Source organism: Pristiophorus japonicus, chromosome 4, assembly GCF_044704955.1.
Source record: "Pristiophorus japonicus isolate sPriJap1 chromosome 4, sPriJap1.hap1, whole genome shotgun sequence".
Classification (NCBI taxonomy): Eukaryota; Metazoa; Chordata; class Chondrichthyes; family Pristiophoridae; genus Pristiophorus; species Pristiophorus japonicus.
This window is the reverse complement of record NC_091980.1, coordinates 189,032,459-189,056,367: the sequence shown is the minus strand read 5'-3', so window position 1 is coordinate 189,056,367 and position 23,909 is coordinate 189,032,459. Positions and strand designations below refer to the sequence as shown.

The following is a 23,909-nucleotide window of genomic DNA, read 5'->3' as shown; positions in this document are numbered from 1 at the left end:
TCCACCATCCGATGTCGTCCTTCAGTTTCCCCGCCGCTTTGCTACCTCTCTTGCCCCCACCCACCGCCCGACAGAAAAGACCAATCTCGGACTGAGCGTACGCTTCCCCTCCCCCTTTGATCCCGTCTGCGGCTCAGCGCTTTTGGCGGGGTTGCGGCGCTTGGTGTGGCGCAGCGGATGTTGGGAATTGTAGTCTCTGCCCGCCGATCGGGCGCCAGTTCCGCCGCGCACCAACTACAGCTCCCGGAGTGCCGTGCGGCCAGCGCGCCTGCGGCCTACCCCGCTCGCGCCCGCGCTCACCTGCTCCACCGAAGTTACGGTCACCACGTCTTCGTCGTGAAATTTCTCCTCGAAGTGGTTATCGCGGAAACACCTCAACGGCTCGGTTAGCTCCGCCATGATTTAGGGTGGGGGACGCGACACAGGAAGCGGTCTATTTTTTAAAATCCCGGGCCAGATCCCCCGCAGCCTTCAACCGCTGCTCGGCATCACTCCCAGTGACCGGCAGCGCCGACAGCACCTCGCGAGGGACAAACCTTCCCGCTCATACGCAAACGCGTTGTGCGTCTTCTGTGTTGGCTGGAGAAGGGTGGCATTTCGACATCTGTCATTCTTTTTGACGGCTGGCTGTCCCTGCAGTGTGTGGGTTACCCGTTATTCTCGAGTGAGTAGTTGAGGAAATTCTTGCTCCTGATTAATAACTCACAATAAGTTGGAAGATTGCTTTAGAATTGATTCTATGAGATTTGAAAGTTGATTGCTCCGATTTGCCCGCCAAAGGGTAATCCTCAGCAGCCTCTCTCTTGGTTGTGTTTCTGTTTCTCTAAGCCGTATTGCAGATGCTAATTTAATGTGCCCTCATTCGTCATGAGGTTACTGCTTTTGAAGGAATATTCTTCAGCCATTTATGTCACTCCTCTGATTCTGGATTGCTGTTTCTTCCCCACTCCACTATCGCAGGATGATCATTGTGCCCCTTCTGGTATTCTTTCCTGAAACTTATTGCCTTACTTCCTCTTCCCCTGCCTACAAACACCCATCTCCTCAACCTGGCCTTTGATCGCTTGTTCCTCCCCCCGCCCCAATTTCCTCTTCCTGCTGGGTATTCGCCTCTGCACCTTGTTTAAACACTCTGCATTTTGTTTGTATGCGGAATGCACTACTTATGCAAACTGCTCTTTCTGTTTTCCAACATGTGTCATTTTAATGGCTCGGAGTTTGCGGTCAGCAGCGAAACAGAGGCGTTCGTCGCTGCCCACAAAGATCTCGCGATCTCTGTGCGAGAAGTTTGACTTTTCGACGTGCGATTGAGATCCGTGCAGTTTAGTGGGAATCCCAGAGCGCGGACTGCTGTGACGTCAACAAGCTGTCTAATCAGCCAATCACAATGCAGAATTCTCACAGGCAGGGAAGCAGGAAGTGGAAAAAGTTGCTTTTATTCTGACTTTTTACAAATGTTATAGAGAGCAAAACAAATACTGGGTCTCTCAATGGGGAAAAGGTAAACCTGAAACAAATACGAACACACTTAAAAAAGATATAATATTTTAAAAGTTTCCTAAAAATCCTAACTTATGAAGAAATTTGACCACAAAATTTAAAATAGTTTTTCCAGACCATAACGTTTGTTTATCAGTCAGTAAGCTGTGAAAACCCCAGTTACACTTAATCCAACAAGGTCTAACTTTAAATAAGGTATTTAACAGCAATATTACCATGGAAAAGCCCCAAGTTTTTGTCCGTTTTACTGATTACACTGATTGCCGGCTATGGGGAGTGGGCACAGTGCAGTCAGTATCAGAGCAGTGAATGACACCGCAACTGCAGGATTTCCGTGTTAGAATGCTCATGCGCTAAATCCTAAAGTTGTGGTCAGTTTCAATGGGATAATAATAGCAAATGCTGTTCGTTCGCTGTTATTACCCACCGCAAATTCTGGGCCAATGTCTTTTAATAACCAGCCTGCCCCCTAACTTTATTCATGCCTTCATCCTCCACCTCATAGGGCAGCTGCAGTGTTAACCAAATATAAAAACAAAAACAGAAAATGCTGGAAGCATCCAGCATCTGCCAAATATATCTGGTCAGTGTAGCATACCCATCTGGGAAACAAGATGAGACTCCAGTTGGGCAGTAACACAGCAGACAAGTCATATTTTTAACTTCTATTTGTTCTTTCATGAAGTTTCTGCTCCAAGGCAGTTTCCTCAACAATATTTTTGTTAAGAAAACAGCCTGGTTCCTCTCTTGCATTCTGCCCCCCGACTACTGTTATACACCCCACCCCGAAATGCTACTCATAGGACTTCATTTCGATTGAGGCTATTTTGTTCTTGTAGTAAAATGGAACTGAGAAGATAAAAAAATTCGAGGGAAAAATAATTGTACACAACATGTTTGTGTAATAAAAAAGCTTTGTTTTACTATCATGAGCAGGGGAATACCATGAATATTTATATTGTTTTCAATGCACCATGCACAATCTGCATGCAGAACAAGAACCTGTTTCCAAGCATGTAGCCAATGCTAGTCTGAAATCACCTGTTGGCAAGTGGAGAAGTGCAGCCTGGAGTAACGCTATCTTTCTGCAGCAAAAGAAACTTGACCTCTGGTTGACACTTGACCTAGGCAGCTTAGCTGAGAACAGGACCTCTCCATGTGAGGGAATACAGTGTTAAAACAAAGAAAGCCTTGCATTTATATAGCGCCTTTTACAACCTCAGGACGTCCCAAAGTGTTCAACAGCCAATGAAGTACTTTTGAAGAGTAGTCACTGTTGTAATGTAGGAAATGGAGCAGCCAATTTGCGAACAGCATCTCCCACAAACAGCAATGTGATAATGATCAGATAATCTGTTTCTTTTGTGATGTAGATTGAGGGATAAATATTTATTCGGACACTGGGGTAACTCCCCTGTTCATCTTCGAAATAGTGCCATGGGATCTTTTATATCCACCTGAGAGAGCAGACGGAGCCTTGGTTCAGTGTCTCATTGAAAAGACAACACATCTCAGTGCTGCACTGGAGTATCAGCCTAGACTTTTGTGCTCAAGTCTCTAGAGTGGGGCTTGAACCCACAACCTTCTGACTCAGCAGCGAGTGTGCTACTCACTGAGCCACAGCTGACACGTAAGCCATGCCAGAAATATCAAAATCAACATGGATATCAAAATGAACACACAGAATTTTTAAAATTATATTGGGTAAAAGAGGGTAGTCAGGAGCAATGTTGGTCCTTTTACTGATAGCGCTGACATTGTCAATGATAATAAGGAAATGGCAGACATATTGAATAATTATTTAGCATTTGCAATAGAGGAAGAGGATAGCATTCCCGAAATCCCAAGGAAACTAATAAAATTAATGTAAATAAAATAACAGTAATGAAGAAAATATCATCATCACAGGCGGTCCCTCGAATGAGGATGATTTGCTTCCACATGAGTTCACAGATGTTTCAATGAAGGACCCGATGTTCCAGTCCTAAACTTCAATGGAGAGGGTGGAAGATGCCTGTGTGTGGATTTTTTTAACGTGTGGTGACCGTTGCACATCAGCCACCACACGAGCTCGACAGAGCTAGGCCTTTATCCAGTGGCAAGGGTTGAACCAGGCTGACTGGAGACCTGCTCTGCTGCAAAATAATGGCACTAAAGAGAGACACATTCCTAGGACCAGATGGCTTCCATCCCAGAGTTTTGAAGGAAGTAGGTGAGCACATTGCGGTTGCCCTAACTATAATCTTCCAAAGTTCTCTCGATTCAGGAACTGTTCCTTTAGATTGTAAAATTGTGCATGTCACTCAACTTTTTAAGAATGGTGAGAGAGAAGAGAGGGTATTATAGACCAGTTAGCCCAACATCTGTTGTTGGGAAATTGCTTGAGTCTATAATTAAGAATAGGGTGATTGAACACCTCAAAAATTATCAGTTGATCATGGATTTATGAAAAGTAGGTCATGCCTGACTAACCTGATTTAATTTTTTGAAGAGGTGACTAAAGTAGTGGAAAGGGGAATGTCTAAGGATGTTATTTATATGGACTACGAGAAGGCATTTGATAAATTCCCACATAAGAGACTGTTAACTAAGGTAGAAGCCTACGGAATTGAGAGCAAATTATTGACCTAATTAGGAAATTGGCTGAGTGGCAGGAGTCATGCAGTCGGGATAATGTTTAGATACTCAAATTGGCAGGATGTGACTAGTGTCCACAGGGATCTGTGTTGGGGCCTCAACTATTCACTATTTATTTATTAACAAGCGCAGGCAGCGGAAGGGGCGTGCAGTAAACCAGTCCCACCCACCCTTTCCTTCAACGACTGTCTGTCCCACCTGTGACAGAGACTATAATTTAGAGTGGAAACAAGTCTTCCTTGATTTTGAGGGACTGCCTATGATAATTTTATTAACGACTTAGGTGATGGCATAGAAGGTCATATATCCAAATCTGCCGATGACACAAAGATAGACAGCATTGTAGGCAGTGTAGATGAAAGCATAAGATTACAAAGGGATAGCGACAGATTAAGTCAATGGGTAAAACTGGCAAATGGATTTCAATGTCAGCAAATGTGAGGTCATCCACTTTGGACCTAAAAAGGATAGAACAGGGTACTTTCTAAATGGTGAAAAGTTAAAAACAGTGGAGATCCAAAGAGGTTTAGGACTCCAGATACATAGATCATTAAAATGTCATGGACAGATACAGAAAATAATTTAAAAGGTTAATGGAATGCTGGGGTTTATATCTGGAGTACAAGGGGGTAAAAGTTATGCTGCAGCTATACAAAGCCACACCTGGAGTACTGTGAGCAGTTCTGGGCACCACACATTAGGAAGGATATATTGGCCTTGGAGGGAGTGTAGCACAGGTTTACCAGAATGATACCTGGACTTCAAGGGTTAAATTACGAGTCGAGATTACACAAATTAGGGTTGTATTCCCTAGAATTTAGAAGGTTAAGAGGTGATCTGATCAAAGTTTTCAGGATATTAAGAGGAACAGATATGGCAGATGGAAAGAAACTATTTCTGCTGGTTGGGGATTCTAGGACTAGGCATAGTCAAAAAATTAGAGCCAGGCCTTTCAGGAGTGAAATTAGGAAACACTTCTACACACAAAGGGTGGTAGAAGTTTGGAACTCCCTTCCACAAACGGCAGTTGATGCTAGATCAAAGTCAACTGGTTGTAATATTTTAAATTTGAGATTCAAAGACTTTTATTAACCATTGGTACTAATGGATGTGGGCCAAAGGTGTATGAAGTTAGGTCGCAGATCAGCCATGATCACATTGAATGGTGGAACAGGCTCATGGGGCTCGATCCCTTCACCCCTTCCTATGGTCCGATGTTTCCTACATTGCAACAGTAACTACACTTCAAAAGTACTTCATTGGTGCAAAGCGTTTTGGAGTGTCGTGAGGTTGTGAAAGGCGCTATATAAATGCAAGTTTTCCTTTATTTTTAAATGACCGTTTAAACTTAATTGTAACTGCAGAGAAAATTTTAAAATCTTTTATATTCTTTTAAAAGCTTTTAATAAAATGACAATGGACAGTTTGGAAAAAGCTGAGCAAAGTAACAGTTTTTTAAAAGGTGTGCAAAGTAATTAACTGTTTTTAAAAAGCCCTGCACTTACTTACAGAAAAAAAGATGGCAGCGCAAAAGATAGATGAGAGGAAGAGGTGTCACAACTTTAGTGAAGACGACCTCAACAAACTCCTCGATGAGGTGGAGGCAAAGCGTAGGCGGCTTATCGGGAACGTGAAGTGTAGGGCACCACGAAAAGATAGCTTGTTGGCGTGGAATGAGGTGGCAGAGGCTTTGAGTGCTAACTCCACCGTGCCACGAAGCGCGGAACAATGTCGTAAAAAACTGAGTGATTTAACGCGATCAGCTAAGGTTTGTACAGTTATTTTAAATTTAAGATTTCTTAAGTATTACTGATGCAATGAATAGAGAAGAGCTTGTTTATGGGTGGGGTGGGCAGGGCTCCTCGAAAGTCAATTGGTCGTAAAATTCCATTACCATTGGAGACGGGCCTCACTAAGTGCTTGTAAAGATCCTCTATCTGTACTCCACAGATTTGAGGTGTGAAACTGCAATTAGTGAATTATACCTAGTCTCCAAAGCACCCAACTAATCTCTCATAACCAATAATGTAGAAAAAACTAATATTTATTTTCCATGTCTATGTAGAGTAAGATGGCACATAATGCCCGTGTGCGTTCTATGGCCGGTGGTGGTGGTGGTGGTGTTGGTGGTATGGCCTATCTAAAGGAAATAAGCAAGCAGGAAAAAAGGGCCAGTCAGCTGGTGGGCATCAGTTGCAGTTCAGTGTCTGGTGCCCAATCAGACATTGGAGTGAGGGAAGGTGAGTCTTGCATTGTTGCTTTGGCCAGCTGCATGTTTAAAACATGTTTGTTGGCTGTAAGTACTGCACTGTAGTGCAGCAGACTACTACCTTGAAAGATGCATTTCTCTTTTCCCCACATTCAGTCGGAGACTATAGAGCATTACTTATGTACAATATGATTTCGCTTACATGGTATAGCTTGCAACAGTTTATTTGAGTCTGAAACTCTACTGTGAGAAATGGTGGTATTTTAATTTTGCTTCATTGGCATGAATGCAGTTCTATCCAGGTATCTAAAATGAATGTTTGTTAACATGATCTTTGTAAGTGCCACCAAACAATTTATTCTAATGTCCTAGAACCTCTTGAACATTCAGACTAAATGATCTTTATTAAAACCTTCATTATTCGTAGGCAATTTTTCAGCTGCTGTGTCACAAAGCCTCTGTTCAAATTCTTGGCTCACATATCACTTAAACTCAAGTGGGGTTAAGGTAGCATCAAGTGCACTGCTTTATAGTGGCAGATAAATTCACCTGGAACGGGTGGGAGGGAAAGGAAATCAGCCCTTGATTGATCAGCTCATAATTGATTATGGAACAGCAGCGAGAGCAGGAAGTATCTACAATCCAGGCCATTTATCCCGCTCTCAACCTCATAGATGAAAGGCCAAAAGTGGTATAATGAAATAACAGTTCAGAGAATATAAAATAATTTTTTTTTAATCTCTAAAGTAAAATATATGGACTGTATTAAACTGGGAGATAGGCTTGTATTAATGATATGGAGGAGCACTTAATACAAGAACACAAGAAATAGGAGCAGGAGTAGGCCATTCGGCCCTACGAGCATGTTCCACCATTCTTTGAGATCATGGTTGATCTTCTACCTCAGCTCCACCTTCCCGCCCTATCCCCGTATACCTCGAGTCTCTTGGTATACAAAAATATATCGATCTCTGTCTTGAATATTAACATAAGAACATGAGAATTAGGAGCAAGAGTAGGCCATCCGGACCCTCAAGCCGGCTCCACCATTCAATAAGATCATGGCTGATCTTGGCCCTCAACACTTTCCCACCTGATCCCCATATATTCCTTGATTACTTTATAGTCCAAAAATCGATCTATCTCAGCCTTGAATATACTCAATGACTGAACATCCACAGCCCTTTTGGGTATAGAATTCCAAAGGATCACAACCCTATAAGTCAAGAAATTACTCTTCATCTCAGTCTTAAAACGCTGACCCCTTAACCTGAGACTATGCCCTTTAGTTCTAGACTCTCCAGCCAGGGGAAACAACCTCTCGGCACCTACCCTGTCAATCCCCCTCAGAATCTTATACGTTTCAATGCGATCACCTTTCATTCTTCTAAACACCAGAGTTTATAGGCCCAATCTACTCAATCTCTCCTCATAGGACAACCCTCTCATCCCAGGAATCAATCTAGTCATTGGACTGGAACCGATGTCCTATGCAGAATGTTTGCGAGTGCTGTTAGGGAGGGTTTAAACTAAAATGGCAGAGGGATGGGAATCTATGCAGGGAGGCAGAGGGAAATAAAAAGGTGGCAGAAGCAAAAGATAGGAGAAAAGCAAGAGTGGAGGGCAGAGAAATCAAGGGCAAAAATCAAAAAGGACAACACTACAACATAATTCTAAAAGGACAAAGAGTGTTAAAAAAACAAGCCTGAAGGCTCTGAGTCTCAATGCGAGGAGCATTCATAATAAGGTGGATGAATTGACTGCGCAGATAGCTGTTAACGGATATGATGTCATTGGGATTACGGAGACATGGCTCCAAAGTAACCAAGGCTAGGAACTCAACATCCAGGGGTATTCAATATTCAGGATGGACAGACAGGAAGGAAAAGGAGGTGAGGTAGCATTACTGGTTAAAGAGGAGATTAACGCAATAGTAAGGAAGGACATTGCGTGGATGATGTGGAATCTATATGGGTAGAGCTGCGAAACACCAAAGGGCAGAAAACATTAGTTGGAAGTTGTGTACAGACCACCAAACAGTAGTAGGTTGGGGATGGCATCAAACAGGAAATTAGGGACGCATGCAATAAGGGTACGGCAGTTATCATGGGTGACTTTAATCTACATATTGATTGGGCTAACCAAACTAGTAGCAATATTGTGGAGGAGGATTTCCTGGAATGTATTAGGGATGGTTTTCTAGGCCAATATGTCGAGGAACCAACTAGAGAGCCGGCCATCCTAGACTGGGTCTTGTGTAATGAGAGAGGATTAATTAGCAATCTGGTCATGGGGAGGAGTGACCATAATATGGTAGAATTCTTCATTAAGGTGGAGAGTGACACAGTTAATTCAGAGACTAGGGTCCTGAACTTAAAGAAAGGAAACTTTGACGGATGAGACGTGAATTAGCTAGGATAGACTGGCAACTGATACTTAAAGGGTTGATGGTGGATAGGCAATGGCAGACATTTAAATATCGCATGGATGAATTACAACAATTGTACATCCCTGTGTGGCGTAAGAATAAAAAAGGGAAGGTGGCTCAACCGTGGCTAACAAGGGAAATTAGGGAAAGTGTTAAATCCAAGGAAGAGGCATATAAATTGGCCAGAAAAAGCAGCAAACCTGAGGACTGAGAGAAATTTAGAATTCAGCAGAGGCGGACTAAGGGTTTAATTAGGAGGGGGAAAATAGAGTATGAAAGTAAGTTTGCAGGGAACATAAAAACTGACTGCAAAAGCTTCTATAAGTATGTGAAGAGAAAAAGATTAGTGAAGACTTAATGTAGGTCCCTTGTTGTCAGAATCAGGTGAATTCATAATGGGGAACAAGAAAATGACAGACCAATTGAACAAATACTTTGGTTCTGTCTTCACTAAGGAAGACACGAATAACCTCCCGAAAATACTAGGGAACCGAGGCTCTAGCGAGAAGAGAGAACTGAGGAAAACCCTTATTAGTCAGGAAATGGTGTTAGGGAAATTGAAGGGACTGAAGGCTGATAAATCCTCAGGGCCTTATAGTCTGCATCTCAGAGTACTTAAGGAAGTGGAACTAGAAATAGTAGATGCATTGGTGGTCATTTTCCAACATACCATGGACTCTAGTTCAGTTCCTATGGATTGGAGGGTAACTAATGTAACCGCACTTTTTAAAAAAGGCGGGAGAGAGAAAACAGGGAATTATAGACCGGTTAGCCTGACATCGGTAGTGGGGAAAATGCTGGAATCAATTATTAAAGATATAGCAGCGCATTTGGAAAGCAGTGGCAGGATCGATCCAAGTCAGCATGGATTTATGAAAGGGATGTAACTAGTAGAGTGGCTAAGGGAGAACCAGTAGATGTCGTGTATTTGGACTTTTAAAAGGCTTTTGACAAGGTCCCACACAAGAGATTAGTGTGCAAAATTAAGGCACAAGGTATTGAGGGTAATGTATTGGAAATAAAATGGAAGTAGAAGCAAAAGGTAGAAAGGAGAATAGTAAAAGTGGAGGCCAGAGAAACCCAAGGCAAAAATTGGTGTGCTAAATCAAAACACATGGTATTGGGGGTAATGTACTGACGTGGATAGAGAACTGGTTGGCAGACAGGAAGCAGAGAGTCGGGATAAACGGGTTCTTTTCAGAATGGCAGGCAGTGACTAGTGGAGTGCCGCAGAGCTCAGTGCTGGGACTCCAGCTCTTTACAATATACATTAATGATTTAATGAAGGAATTGACTGTAATATTTCCAAGTTTGCAGATGACACTAAACTGGGTGGCGGTGTGAGCTGTGCGGAGGACGCTAAGAGGCTGCAGGGTGACTTGGGCAGGCTAGGTGAGTGGGCAGATGCATGGCAGATGCAGTATAATGTGGATAAATGTGAGGTTATCCACTTTGGGGGCAAAAACACAAAGGCAGAATATCTGAACGGTGGCAGATTAGGAAAAGGGGAGGTGCAACGAGACCTGGGTGTCATGGTTCATCAGTCATTGAAAGTTGGCATGCAGGTACAGCAGGCGGTGAAGAAGGCAAATAGTATATTGGCCTTCCTAGCTAGGGGATTTGAGTATAGGAGCAGGGAGGTCTTACTGCAGTTGTACAGGGCTTTGGTGAGACCTCACCTGGAATATTGTGTTCAGTTTTGGTCTCCTAATCTGAGGAAGGACGTTCTTGCTATTGAGGGAGTGCAACGAAGGTTCACCAGACTGATTCCGGGGATGGCTGGACTGACATATGAAGAGAGACTGGATCAACTGGGCCTTTATACACTGGAGTTTAGAAGGATGAGAGGGGATCTCATAGAAATGTATAAGAATCTGACAGGACTGGACAGGTTAGATGCGGGAAGAGTGTTCCCAATGTTAGGGAAGTCCAGAACCAGGGAACACAGTCTTAGGATAAGGGGTAGGCCATTTAGGACTGAGATGAGGAGAAACTTCTTCACTCAGAGAGTTGTTAACCTGTGGAATTCCCTGCCGCAGAGAGTTGTTGATGCCAGTTCATTGGATATATTCAAGAGGGAGTTAGATATGGCCCTTACGGCTAAAAGGATCAAGGGGTATGGAGAGAAAGTGGGAAAGGGATACTGAGGAAATGATCAGCCATGATCTTATTGAATGGTGGTGCAGGCTCGAAGGGCCAAATGGCCTACTCCTGCACCTATTTTCTATGTTTCTATGGTTCTATTGACATGGATAGAGAACTGGTTGGCAGACAAGAAGCAAAGAGTGGGAATAAACGGATCCTTTTCAGAATGGCAGGCAGTGACTAGTGGGGTGCCGCAAGGTTCAGTGCTGAGACCCCAGCTATTTACAATATACATTAATGATTTAGACTAAGGAATTGAATGTAATATCTCCGAGATTGCAAATGACCCTGAGCTGGGTGGCAGTGCGAGCTGCGAGGAGGATGCTAGGAGGCTGCATGGGGACTTGGACAGTTTAGGTGAATGTGCAAATGCATGACAGATGCAGTATAATGTGGATAAGTGTGAGGTTATCCACTTTGGTGGCAAAAACAGGAAGGCAAATTATTATCTGAATGGTGACAGATTAGGAAAAGGGGCGGTGCAATGAGACCTGGGTACATCAGTCATTGAAGGCAGGATGCAGGTACAGCAGGCAGTAAAGAAAGCAAATGACATGCTGGCCTTCATAGCGAGGGGATTTGAATATAGGAGCAGGGAGGTCTTACTGCAGTTGTACAGGGCCTTGGTGAGACCACACCTTGAGTATTGTGTGCAGTTTTGGTCTCCTAATCTGAGGAAGGATATTCTTGCTATTGAGGGAGTGCAGCGAAGGTTCACCAGACTGATTCCCGGGATGGCAGGACTTGCATAGAATGGATCAACTAGGCTTATATTCACTGGAATTTAGAAGAATGAGAGGGGATCTCATAGAAACATATAAAATTCTGACGGGATTGGATAGGTTAGATGCAGGAAGAATGTTCCCGATGTTGGGGAAGTCCAGAACCAGGGGTCACAGTCTAAGGATTAAGAGGTAAGCCATTTAGGATCGAGATGAGGAGAAACTTCTTCACTCAGGAATTGTGAACATGTGGAATTCTCTACCACAGAAAGTTGTTGAGGCCAGTTCGTTAGATATATTCAAAAGGGAGTTAGATATAGCCCTTATGACTAAAGGAATCAAGGGGTATGGAGAGAAAGCAGGAATCGGGAACTGAAGTTGCATGATCAACCATGATCATATTGAATGTGGTGCAGGCTCGAAGAGCCGAATGGCCTGCTCCTGCACCTATTTTCTATGTTTCTATGAACCTCTTGTTGCACCACCTAAAAATGAAGTAAGTATATCCTTCCTCAGATAAGGAGACCAAAACTGTGCACAGTACTCTGTGTGGTCTCATCAAAGCCCTGTGCAATTGTAGCAAAAATTCCTTACTCCTGTACTCCAACCACCTTGCAATAAAGGCCAACATGCCGTTTGCCTTTCCAATCGCTTGCTATACCTGCATGCTAACTCTGTGATTTCTGCATGGGGACATCTAAATCTCTCTGCGCACCAACATTTTAATAGTTTCTCACCATTTAAAAAATATTCTGTTTTTCTATTCTTCCTACCAAAGTAAATAACCTCACATTACTCCACATTATACTCCATCTGCCACCTTATTGTCCACTCACTTAACCTGTCTATAACCTTTTGCAGGCTCTTCGTGTCCACCTCACAGCTTACTTACCTAGCTTTGTATTACAGGTATCAGTAAACTTGGATATATTGCACTCAGTCTCTTCACCTCAGTTGTTAATATAGATTGTAAATAGCTGTGTTCCCAAGCACTGATCCTTGCAGCACCCCACTACTTACAGCCTGCCAACCGTCCAATGACCCGTTTATCCCTACTCTCTCTATTTTCTGTCCTTTAACCAATAGTCTATCCATGCTTAAATGTTATCCCAATCCCATGATAAAACCCCATGGCAAAAAAGAAGTAGAAAGAAATCGAAAGGTGACGTCACAGCCAAGGTGGCTGGTGATTGGTAAGTAGCTTTTCTTTTTCTTTTCTTTATCAGTAAGTAACCTTTAACATTGTTGTTGCCAATTTAAGTTTATCGAAGGGTTAAGTCATGGCAGGAGAGCTCCTCCTGTACGATGTGAGAAGTCAGGGATGCTTCCGGTGTTCCTGACGACTATGTGTGCGGGAAGTGTATCCGCCTCCAGCTCCTGACGGACCGCATTGCAGAACTGGAGCTGCGGGTGAATTCACTCTGGAGCATGCACGATGCTGAGAATGATGTGAATAGCACATTTAGTGAGTTGGTCTTACCGCAGGTAAAGGGTCCGCAGCCAGATAGGGAATGGAAGACCAACAGGAAAAGCAGTGCAAGGAAGGTAGTGCAGGGATGACCGCAAAACAGATACACCACTTTGAGCACTGTTGAGGGGGATGACTCATCAGGGGAGAGCAGCAGCAGCCAAGTTCATGGCACCGTGGCTGGCTCTGCTGCACAGGGGGGCAGGAAAAAGAGTGGGAGAGCGATAGTGATAGGGGATTCAATTGTAAGGGGAATAGATAGGCGTTTCTGCGGCCGCAACCGAGACTCCAGGATGTTATGTTGCCTCCCTGGTGCAGGGGTCAAGGATGTCTCGGAGCGGCTGCAGGACATTCTGAAAAGGGAGGGTGAACAGCCAGTTGTCGTGGTGCATATAGGTACCAACGATATAGGTAAAAAAAACGGGATGAGGTCCTACGAGACGAATTTAGGGAGCTAGAAGCTAAATTAAAAAGTAGGACCTCAAAAGTAGTAATCTCAGGATTGCTACCTGTGCCATGTGCTAGTCAGAGTAGGAATCACAGGATAGCTCAGATGAATACATGGTTTGAGCAGTGGTGCAGAAGGGAGGAATTCAAATTCCTGGGGCATTGGAACCGGTTCTGGGGGAGGTGGGACCAGTACAAACCAGATGGTCTGCACCTGGGCAGGACCAGATCCAATGTCCGAGGGGGATGTTTGCTAGTGCTGTTGGGGAGAAGTTAAACTAATATGGCAGGGGGATGGGAAGCTATGCAGGGAGAGAGAGGGAAATAAAATGGAGTCAGAAGCAAAAGATAGAAAGGAGAATAGTAAAAATGGAGGGCAGAGAAACCCAAGGCAAAAAACAAAAAGGGCCACATTACAGCAAAATTCTATTGGGGCAAAGTGTGTTAAAAAGACAAGCCTGAAGGCTCTGTGCCTCAATGCGAGGAGTATTCGGAATAAGGTGGACGAATTAACTGCGCAGATAGCAGTTAATGGGTATGATGTAATTGGCATCACGGAGACATGGCTCCAGGGTGACCAAGGCTGGGAACTCAACATCAAAGGGTATTCAGCATTTAGGAAGGATAGAAAGAAAGGAAAAAGAGGCGGGGTGGCGTTGCTGGTTAAAGAGGAAATTAATGCAATAGTAAGGAGGGACATTAGCCTGGATGATGTGGAATCAGTATGGGTGGAGCTGCGAAAATCCAAAGGGCAGAAAACGCTAGTGGAAGTTGTGTACAGACCACCAAACAGTAGTAGTGAGGTTGGGGACAGCATCAAACAAGAAATAAGGGATGTGTGCAATAAAGGTACAGCAGTTATCATGGGCGACTTTAATCTACATATTGACTGGGCTAACCATACTGGTAGCAATGTGGTGGAGGAGGATTTCCTGGAGTGTATTAGGGATGGTTTTCTCAACCAATATGTCAAGGAACCAATTAGAGAGCTGGCCATCCTAGACTGGGTGATGTGTAATGAGAAGAGACTAATTAGCAATGTTGTTGTGCGAGGCCCCTTGGGGAAGAGTGACCATAATATGGTAGAATTCTTTATTAAGATGGAGAGTGACACAGTTAATTCGGAAACTAGGGTCCTGAACTTAAGGAAAGGTAACTTCGACGGTATGAGGCGTGAATTGGCTAGAATAGACTGGCAAAGGAAACTGAAAGAGTTGACGCTGGATAAGCAATGGCAAACATTTAAAGATCACATGGATGAACTTCAGCAATTGTACATCCCTGTCTGGAGTAAAAATAAAATGGGGAAGGTGGCTCAACCATGGCTAACAAGGGAAATTAAGGATAGTGTTAAAGCCATGGAAGAGGCATATAATTTGGCTAGAAAAAGCAACAAACCTGAGGACTGGGAGAAATTTAGAATTCAACAGAGGAAGACTAAGGGTTTAATTAAGAGGGGGAAAATAGAGTACGAGAGGAAGCTTACAGGGAACATAAAAACTGATTGCAAAAGCTTCTATAAATATGTGAAGAGAAAAAGATTAGTGAAGACAAACGTAGGTGCCTTGCAGTCGGATTCAGGTGAATTTATAATGAGGAACAAAGAAATGACAAACTAATTGAACAAATACTTCGGTTCTGTCTTCACGAAGGAAGACAGAAATAACCTTCCGATTGTACGAGGGGACAGTAGGTCTAGTGAGAAGGAGGAACTGAAGGATATCCTTATTAGGCGGGAAAATGTGTTTGGGAAATTGATGGGATTGAATGCTGATAAATCCCCGGGGCCTAATAGTCTGCATCCCAGAGTACTTAAGGAAGTGGCCCGAGAAATAGTGGATGCATTGGTGATCATTTTCCAACTTCTATCGACTCTGGATCAGTTCCTATGGACTGGAAGGTAGCTAATGTAACACCACTTTTTAAAAAAGGAGGGAGAGAGAAAACGGGTAATTATAGACCGCTTAGCCTGACATCAGTAGTGGGGAAATTGTTGGAATCAATCATTAAGGATGAAATAGCAGCGCATTTGGAAAGCAGTGACAGGATCGGATCAAGTCAGCATGGATTTATGAAAGGGCAATCATGCTTGACAAATCTTCTGGAATTTTTTGAGGATGTAACTAGCAGAGTGGACAAGGGAGAACCAGTGGATATGGTGTATTTGGACTTTCAAAAGGCTTTTGACAAGGTCCCGCACAAGAGATTGGTGTGCAAAATCAAAGCGCATGGTATTGGGGGTAATGTACTGACGTGGATAGAGAACTGGTTGGCAGACAGGAAGCAGAGAGTCGGGATAAACGGGTCCTTTTCAGAATGGCAGGCAGTGACTAGTGGAGTGCCGCAGGGCTCAGTGCTGGGACCCCAGCTCTTTACATTATACATTTACGATTTAGATGAAGGAATTGCGTGCAATATCTCCAGGTTTGCAGATGACACTAAACTGGGTGGCGGTATGAGCTGTGAGGAGGACGCTAAGAGGCTGCAGGGTGACTTGGACAGGTTAGGTGAGTGGGCAAATGCATGTCAGATGCAGTATAATGTGGATAAATGTGAGGTTATCCATTTTGGGGGCAAAAACGCGAAGGCAGAATATTAACTGGATGGCGGCAGATTAGGAAAAGGGGAGGTGCAACGAGACCTGGGTGTCATGGTTCATCAGTCACTGAAAGTGGGCATGCAGGTACAGCAGGTGGTGAAGAAGGCAAATGATATGTTGGCCTTCATAGCTAGGGGATTTGGGTATCGGAGTAGGGAGGTCTTACTGTAGTTGTACAAGGCCTTAGTGAGGCCTCACCTGGAATATTGTGTTCAGTTTTGGTCTCCTAATCTGAGGAAGGACGTTCTTGCTCTTGAGGGAGTGCAGCGAAGGTTCACCAGACTGATTCCAGGGATGGCTGCACTGTCATATGAGGAGAGACTGGATCAACTGGGCCTTCATTCACTGGAGTTTAGAAGGATGAGAGGGGATCTCATAGAAACGTATAAGATTCTGACAGGACTGGACAGGTTAGCTGCGGGGAGAATGTTCCCGATGTTGGGGAAGTCCAGAACCAGGGGACATAGTCTTAGGATAAGGGGTAGGCCATTTAGGACTGAGATGAGGAGAAATTTCTTCACTCAGCGAGTTGTTAACCTGTGGAATTCCCTGCCGCAGAGGGTTGTTAATGCCAGTTCATTGGGATATATTCAAGAGGGAGTTTGATATGGCCCTTACGGCTAAGGGGATCAAGGGGTATGGAGAGAAAGCAGGAAAGGGATCCTGAGGAAATGATCAGCCATGATCTTATTGAATGGTTGTGCAGGCTCGAAGGGCTGAATGGCCTACTCCTGCACCTATTTTCTATGCTTCTATGAGCCCTTAATTTGTGGAGCAATCTTATCGAATGCCTTTTGGAATCCCAAGTATACCACATCAACTCGTTCCCCATTATCTACCCTGCTAGTTACATTCTCAAAAAACTCTTGATCAATTTGTTAAACACAATTCCCTTTCATAAAACTATGTTGACTCTGTCTAACCATATTACAGGTTCGACCTCCAAAATCCAGAATCCAGAATGTTCCGGATGCCGGGCCGATCCGTGGTGGGGTCGTCCGGAAACCGGAAAATGATCCGATATCCGGAGTCCCCCCTATCGGCGAACCGACTTCGCCCCGGCCTGACTTCGCCCGCCCCGACTTCGCCTGCCCCGGCCCTCCTCCCTCCCCTTTACTTCGGCTACCCGACCCCACCTACCTTGGGTCAGACAAGGAACTCCTCCTCGACGGCGGGGCCCGCCCGATCAGGTCCTCGGCGGCAGGGCCCGCCTGAATACTTCCTCGCCAGCTTGGCCCTGCCCAACGACCTCATTGACGGGGCCGGCGACCCAAACAGCTCCTCGGCGGCGGGGCCCTATCCGAACACTTCCACGGCGGCGAGTCCCCGCCCGAACACTCGAACAGCTCCTCAGCGAGCGCCCACACCCCCCTCCCCTTCCCCCCCCCCCTCCTTTTCTGCTGTTCCGAAGTCCAGAAAAACATGAAAACCGGCTTGGCCTCGGTCCTGAGGTTGCTGGATTCGGGAAGTCAAACCTGTATTAATTTTATGTGGAAATATAAATACTGCGGATGCTAGAAATCTGAAATAAATCAGAAAATGTTGCAAATACTCAGGAGGTCAGGCAACATCTGTGGAGAGAGAAGCAGAGTTAACATTTCAGCAGAACTGGAAAAATTTGGAGATATAACAGATTTTAAGCAAGTACAGAGGCACGAAAAGTGGGGAGGAGAGAAAAGAACAAAAGGGAAGGTCTGTGATAGGGTGGAAGGCAGGAGAGATTAAAGGACAAAATATATGATTGTACAAGGCAAAAGCAGACGGTAACGGGACACGTGACGAAACAAAGGATGGGTCTAGAAGAGGTGAAAATGGCGAAAGCAGAATCTGCTGTCCAAAAAAATGGGGACAGAGAATATGATCTGAAATTGTTGAACTCAGTGTTGAGTTCAGAAGTCTAAAGTGCCGAATCATAAGTTCAGCGTAAGCTTGAAGGACAGCACCTCATCTTTCGTCCTCCAGACTACTTTTGCCAATTTGATTAGCCCAGTCTATATGAAGATTAAAGTCCCCCATGATTATTGTATTACCTTTGTCACAAGCTCCTGTTATTTGTTGTTTAATACTCTTTTCAAAATTATTGCTGCTGTTAGGGGGCCTATAAGCTACTCCAATCAGTGTTTTCTGCCCATTGTTATTTCTTATCTCCATCCATCCACATTGATTCTACTTCCTGATTTTCCAGGCCAAGCTTCTTTCTCACTACTGTCCATATGTCATCCTTTATTATCAGATCTACCCCGCCCCCCCCCCCTTCCCATTCTGCCTGTCTTTTTGAAATCAAGTACCTTGGAATATTTAGTTGCTAACTTTGATCACCTTAGAACCACATCTCTGTAATGGCTATTAGATCAAACCCATTTATCTCTATGTATGCCGCTAATTTATCCATGAATGCTTCAAGCCTTCAGATAAAGAGCCTTTAATTTTAACTTTTTACCATTATTTCCTGCTTTCGCCATATTCGCTGATGCACTGTTACTGTTAAACTCTCTGTCCTTCCCTGTCACACTTTGCTTATCTTTACATAAATCACTACACTGCTCCATTGCCTTGACTTTTCTCTTTAAATTTCTAAATTTCCCCTCTACAGACCTAGTTATTCAGGAGACTGATCCTAGCCCAGTTTAAGTGGAGCCCGTCCCAACGGAACAGCTCCCTCTTACTGGTGTCAGTGTCCCATGAATCACAATCCCTTCCTCCCACACCGCTCTTTGAGCTATCCATGTAACTCTCTAAATCTTCTTGACCCTATGCCAATTTGCACATGGCTCAGGTAACAATCCAGACATAGTTTGAGGTTCAAGCTATCTCAACAGAACCTCATTCCTAGTTCAACCGATGTCATTGGTTCCTATGTGGACCATGACAACTGGATCCACCCCCTCCCACTCCAAATTCCACTCCAGCCACGTGGAGATAGCAGTAACCCTGGCACTGGGCAAGCAAGACAGCCTTCAGAGCTCCTGGCCCTGGAGTAACAGAGTATTTTAATTCTTCATATTGGCCTGTAATTTGCAGTCAGCGATGAAGCGATGGCATTCGCTGCTGACCTAAAAAAAAATCCTCTGCCGAGAACTTTGATGGAAAGCCCAGAGATTTGCATGCGACGATGACTCCCATGGATCTGAGCACCGTTGGTTAACGCGCTTGCGAACGTCAGATCACTGCGTCAATACAAGACATGCCCGCAAAATCAGTTTGGACTTTAAAGGGAGGTGAGTAGTGTTTTAACATGTCAGCTGTGGCTCAGTGGGGTGCACACTGGCCTCTGAGTCAGAAGGTTGTGGGTTCAAGTCCCACTCCAGAGCCTTGAGTACATAAATCTAGGCTGACACTCCAGTGCAGTATTGATGGGGGTGCTGCTCTTTCAGAGCACTCTTTCAGATGTTAAACCGAGGCCCGTCTGCTCTCTCAGGTAGATGTAAAAGATCCCATGGCACTATTTTGCAGGGGAGTTATTCCTGATGTCCTGGCCAAAAGTTATCCCTCAATCAACATCACAAAAAAAAGAGATTATCTTGTCATTATCACATTGCTGTTTTAGGAACTTGCTGTGCACAAATTGGCTGCCGCTTTTCCTCCATGGCAACAGTGACTACACTTGGCTGTAAAGCGTTTGAGATGCCCCGAGGTCATGAAAGGCGCTATATAAATTCAGGTCTTTTTTTAAATAACCTTTTAAACTTAATTATAACTGCAGAGAATTTTTTTAAAACTTTTATAATCTTTTTAAAAACTTTAATAAAATGGCAAAGTATAATGGACAGTTTGGAAAAAGCTGAGCAAAGTAAAAGTAACAGTTTTTTAAAAGGTGTGCAAAGTAATTAACTGTTTTAAAACAGTCCTGCACTTACTTACAGAAAAAGAGATGGCAGCACAGAAGATAGATGAGAGGAAGAGGAGTCACAACTTTAGTGAAGACGACCTAAACATGCTCCTCGATGAGGTGGAGGCGAAGCGTAGGTGGCTTATTGGGAACGTGAAGTGTAGGGCGCCTCGAAAAGCTAGCTTGTTGGCGTGGAAGGAGGTGGCAAAGACTGTGAGTGCTAACTCCACCGTGCCACGCAGTGCGGAACAATGTCGTAAAAAACTGAATGATTTAACGCGATCTGCTAAGGTTTGTACAGTTATTTGAAATGTTATGTTTAAGATTTCGTAAAATGTTACTGATACAATGAATAGAGCAGAGCTTGTGTATGGGTGAGGTGGTCAGGGTACAATCTAAACCCAACTGGTCGTAACATTCCATTGGAGACGGGCCTCACTAAGTGCTTGTAAAGATCTTTTATCTGTACTCCACAGATTTGAGGTGTGAAATTGCAATTAGTGAATTATACCCAGTCTCCAAAACACCCAACTAATCTCTCTCATAACCAACAATGAAGCAAAAGCTAATATTTATTTTCCATGTCTATGTAGAGTAAGATGGCACATAATGCTCGTGAGCTTTTGTTGACCGGTGGTGGTGTTGGTGGTGTGGCCTTTCTAAAGGAGATGAGTGAGCAGGAAGAAAGGGTCAGCCAGCTGCTGGGCATCAGTAGCAGTTCAGTGTCTGGAGCCCAATCAGACATTGAAGCAAGGAAAGGTGAGTCTCGCATTGTTGCTTTGGCCAGCTGCTTGTTTAAAACATGTTTGTTGGCTGTAAGGTCTGAAAAGAAGATAAAATGATGAATGTGCACACGCGGCATATGAGCTTCTGTGATGTGCCAGATGAACGTGCTTCACCGTTGTGAATGTTTAATTTTTTCTTCCGCAGGTGGACAGCTGTCTTTGGACACATGGGGTCCAGATGGCGGTGAGTCAGCGGCTGCAGATGGTGTTGACATGGTAAGTGAGGCGGAGGAGGAGGAAGAAACAAAGTGGCATCCAGAGGAAGAGGAGATTGTGCACCCTCAGTGGGAGGGCAGGCGAAGTGACGTCATCACTCCTTCCCCCACGTTGCACCTTCAGAGTGCGGATGTGGCGCTTGAACACGAAGACAAACCTCAGATCATCGTGTCTCCATCTCTTGGCCCCTCTGGCTCTGTGCGAGACACACATGACTGCCCTCTCACAGGCAGCCGCCAAGCTGATGCCGTCGGGGCAGTGAGAGGAAATGTGATAGATCCGTCAGACCTGTCTGGGGCTGAGCAATCTCCAATACATGCACCCCAGTCAGCAGTAAGACAGGGAACACCTCAGCCTCATGTTGATCCTGAGCTGGAAGAGGACTTAATTGTTGAAGAAGTGAGGCAAACATTGGTGGATCAGCATAACAAATACCTTGACTCTCTTGCCTCCATGAGACAGGAGATGAAGGATTTTGGAATGAATCTCTGTAATCAGTTGGCCATCAATACCCAGACCATTACTGATCAGTTGGCCCTTAATAATCAAACCATGTGTACTCAGTTCAGCCTTTCGATGAAGGCCATTAGTGATCAGTTGGCCCATATTAATCAGACAAATTTAAATCATTTTTCCCGTATGGAGGATAATTTAAGTCACCTGAGCCAGACACTTATACAAGTATTTGAGTTGCATAGATCAGATTCGGCTGCCACCCGTACGACGACCATAGAACCCCCCTTGCCGTCTCTCAGCGCAAACATGGTGCAGACCCACGGGCCAGCAGCTGTGCCTATAACGGATGCAACTTCTAATGCCGCCTTTGAACAGCAGCACCCCAGCTACGAGTTACCTGCTGATGAGCGACAGACAACACACAGAGGTCGTGCCCTTGGCACAAGAGGGGTCAGGTCACGGGGAAGGGCAAGGCGTAGGAGGCAGTAGGGTGCCACCTTTTGGAGAGTCCACCTCCTTTTTCTCACACCTTTGTCACAGATGCGAGGGGGCATGTCTTGTTATTTTTTTGATGTTTGCTATTCTTGAAATGTTGGTGTTGTATTATGTATTGAAATTTCTGAATGATTATTTGTATTATAATTGATTTTATTTCCGCTGTACATAAGCTGTAGTCTGAAGTCAGTTTAAACCGTTTGAAATTTTTTATTAACATCAACCATTTTAACATTACAACTATTTGTAAAGTGGCAAATAACTAGTTAACTCAATTTGTATTTGAAGTCTAGCAGTAAGCACTTCCATGTTTATACAAAGTTCAGCAATAACTACCTCAAAAGTCTTGCAATGACTATTTTGCTACTGCAATAAAAATTCACCTGTTTCGCTTTCAATCTGGCCTGTTTTGTGTGCCTTCCTGGGGGAGGGAGGAGGCATCTTGCCATTCTCATCACTGTCCAAATGCATGAGCCAGCAGCTGCTCTCTACCCGCCCTGCCCCGCTGATGTGGCTTATTCGGGTGGCCCATGAAACATGTCCCGAGCAACATCCATGTTGGGATCCTTCATGTCATCCATTTCCACCGGAATCTCATGTGCCGGGTTACGGGTCAGTCCTTCACGCAGGGCAAAGTTGTGCAATGCGCGTCCAACCACCACAGCTCTCGCCACTTTCACAGGTGAGTGCTGCAAAGTCCTCCCTGACCTGTCCAGGCACCGGGAGCGTGATTTCAACACCCCAATTGGCCTCTCCGCCATTTGGCGCGTGCACACATGTGCACAGTTGTATCTTTCCTCTGCTTCACTCTTGGTCCTGTGGTAGGGTATCATCAGCCATGGTTTCAGCAGGCAGCCCTTGTCTCCTAATATCCATCCAGATCCTGGATGCAATCCATTGACGACGTCATGTAAGTTTGAGTGCCGGAGGATAAAGGCATCATGAGCACTTCCCCGGTGATCTGCATTGACATTCCCCATCCACAGTTGGGAACCACAAAGCATCATCACATTTGATGAATGAAAACTCCTTCCTGTATATGTATGTAACATGTGTATCATTCAGTGCCTTCAATGCAATATTGGTTCCATCAACAGCCCCACGCACTCTGGGGAAGCCAGCGATGCTACGGAATGCGAAAGACCTCTCCCTTCGCTGCGCTGGGGACATGTCAAAGTTGATGAACCCAGAAGCTTCATTGAATGTGGCATCCGTGACCTGGTGAATGCAGGCCCTCGCAGTGCGCTGCATGATGTTCCATATGTCACCGGTGCCTGACTGAAATGACCCGCATGCATAAAATTTGATTGCTGCAGTTATGTTCATAGCCACAGACGACCAATCACTAGGAGATAAAACTGACCCTGCTAACATTTTCTCTCCCGACCCATTCCAGTAGTCAGCTACTCACAAAGTTCTGCATCTAATCACCCAATTGGTGATTATGTATATGTGAGTCTAACTAGTGTCAGCAACCTAATTGACTGGGGGCAGGGGGGGGCATTACAACCAAGCCTGAACTAGTTCTCACTGGCATCTACACACATGCACTTTCAGCATAATTCATTCAACAGTGATCAGGACTATGAATAATGGTCAATTTTTTCTTTCCCTAATCCGGAGGCTTTGAAGCAAATTATTGCCCCCCCCAACCCCGTCACTGTACTTGCTAAGCGCAGCTAAATGACCACGGACCATGGGTCGAACATTTTTGCAGTATTATCTTAGCTCTGTAGCGATTTCTTAGTTCAGCAAAATTTTACAAGTTCAAATCTATCATCCCAAATATTTTTATTAAATTTACAACGTATCCAGTAGCCCGAGCTGTGGCATGGTGTTGCTTCCCAACTGATGAATAAATTCCCTATTGTACTTGTTATGTCTCAAATAAAGCAATGTGACTGAGTACTGTAGACTTGAGTAAGTGTGACATTAGTCTCTTTATTCTGACTCCAGAGTGCTGGCACATGGGA

The 23,909-nt window shown here is 44.5% G+C and overlaps 2 protein-coding genes across 6 annotated transcripts in view; one reads left to right on the top strand and one right to left on the bottom strand.

Moving 5' to 3' along the window:
* Window positions 1–777, bottom strand: part of fntb (farnesyltransferase, CAAX box, subunit beta) — a 147,514-nt gene extending 146,737 nt beyond the window's left edge. Inside the window, exon 1 of the mRNA XM_070878945.1 lies at window positions 301–777. Coding sequence (XP_070735046.1) covers window positions 301–399 — 99 coding nt within the window. The 5' untranslated portion in view covers window positions 400–777. The remainder of the gene's footprint in view (window positions 1–300) is intronic.
* LOC139263210 (uncharacterized) lies at window positions 280–22,127 on the top strand. 5 transcript variants are annotated; one of them, XM_070878941.1, is made up of 4 exons: window positions 280–664; window positions 20,019–20,275; window positions 20,578–20,743; window positions 20,915–22,127. In XM_070878941.1, exons 2-4 carry the CDS (start codon window positions 20,027–20,029, stop codon window positions 21,928–21,930), a joined length of 1,431 nt encoding a protein of 476 aa, XP_070735042.1. In that variant the 5' UTR covers window positions 280–664; window positions 20,019–20,026; the 3' UTR covers window positions 21,931–22,127. The 5 variants fall into 5 exon arrangements, with proteins under 5 accessions (XP_070735042.1, XP_070735045.1, XP_070735043.1 ...); XM_070878944.1 differs by lacking the exon at window positions 20,019–20,275 and adding an exon at window positions 5,649–5,905; XM_070878942.1 differs by lacking the exon at window positions 280–664 and adding an exon at window positions 5,817–5,905.
* Window positions 22,128–23,909: the final 1,782 nt, after the last annotated feature.

What these genes read in the sequence shown, in the direction of transcription:
- LOC139263210 (XM_070878939.1), top strand. Translation starts at nt 12,735, where the DNA reads ATGCTTAAATGTTATCCCAATCCCATGATAAAACCCCATGGCAAAAAA. An exon ending in GCCAAGGTGGCTGGTGATTG is followed by an intron (nt 12,835 to 20,018) that starts GTAAGTAGCTTT and finishes ACTTACTTACAG; the next exon opens with AAAAAGAGATGGCAGCACAG. An exon ending in AGACATTGAAGCAAGGAAAG is followed by an intron (nt 20,744 to 20,914) that starts GTGAGTCTCGCA and finishes TTTCTTCCGCAG; the next exon opens with GTGGACAGCTGTCTTTGGAC.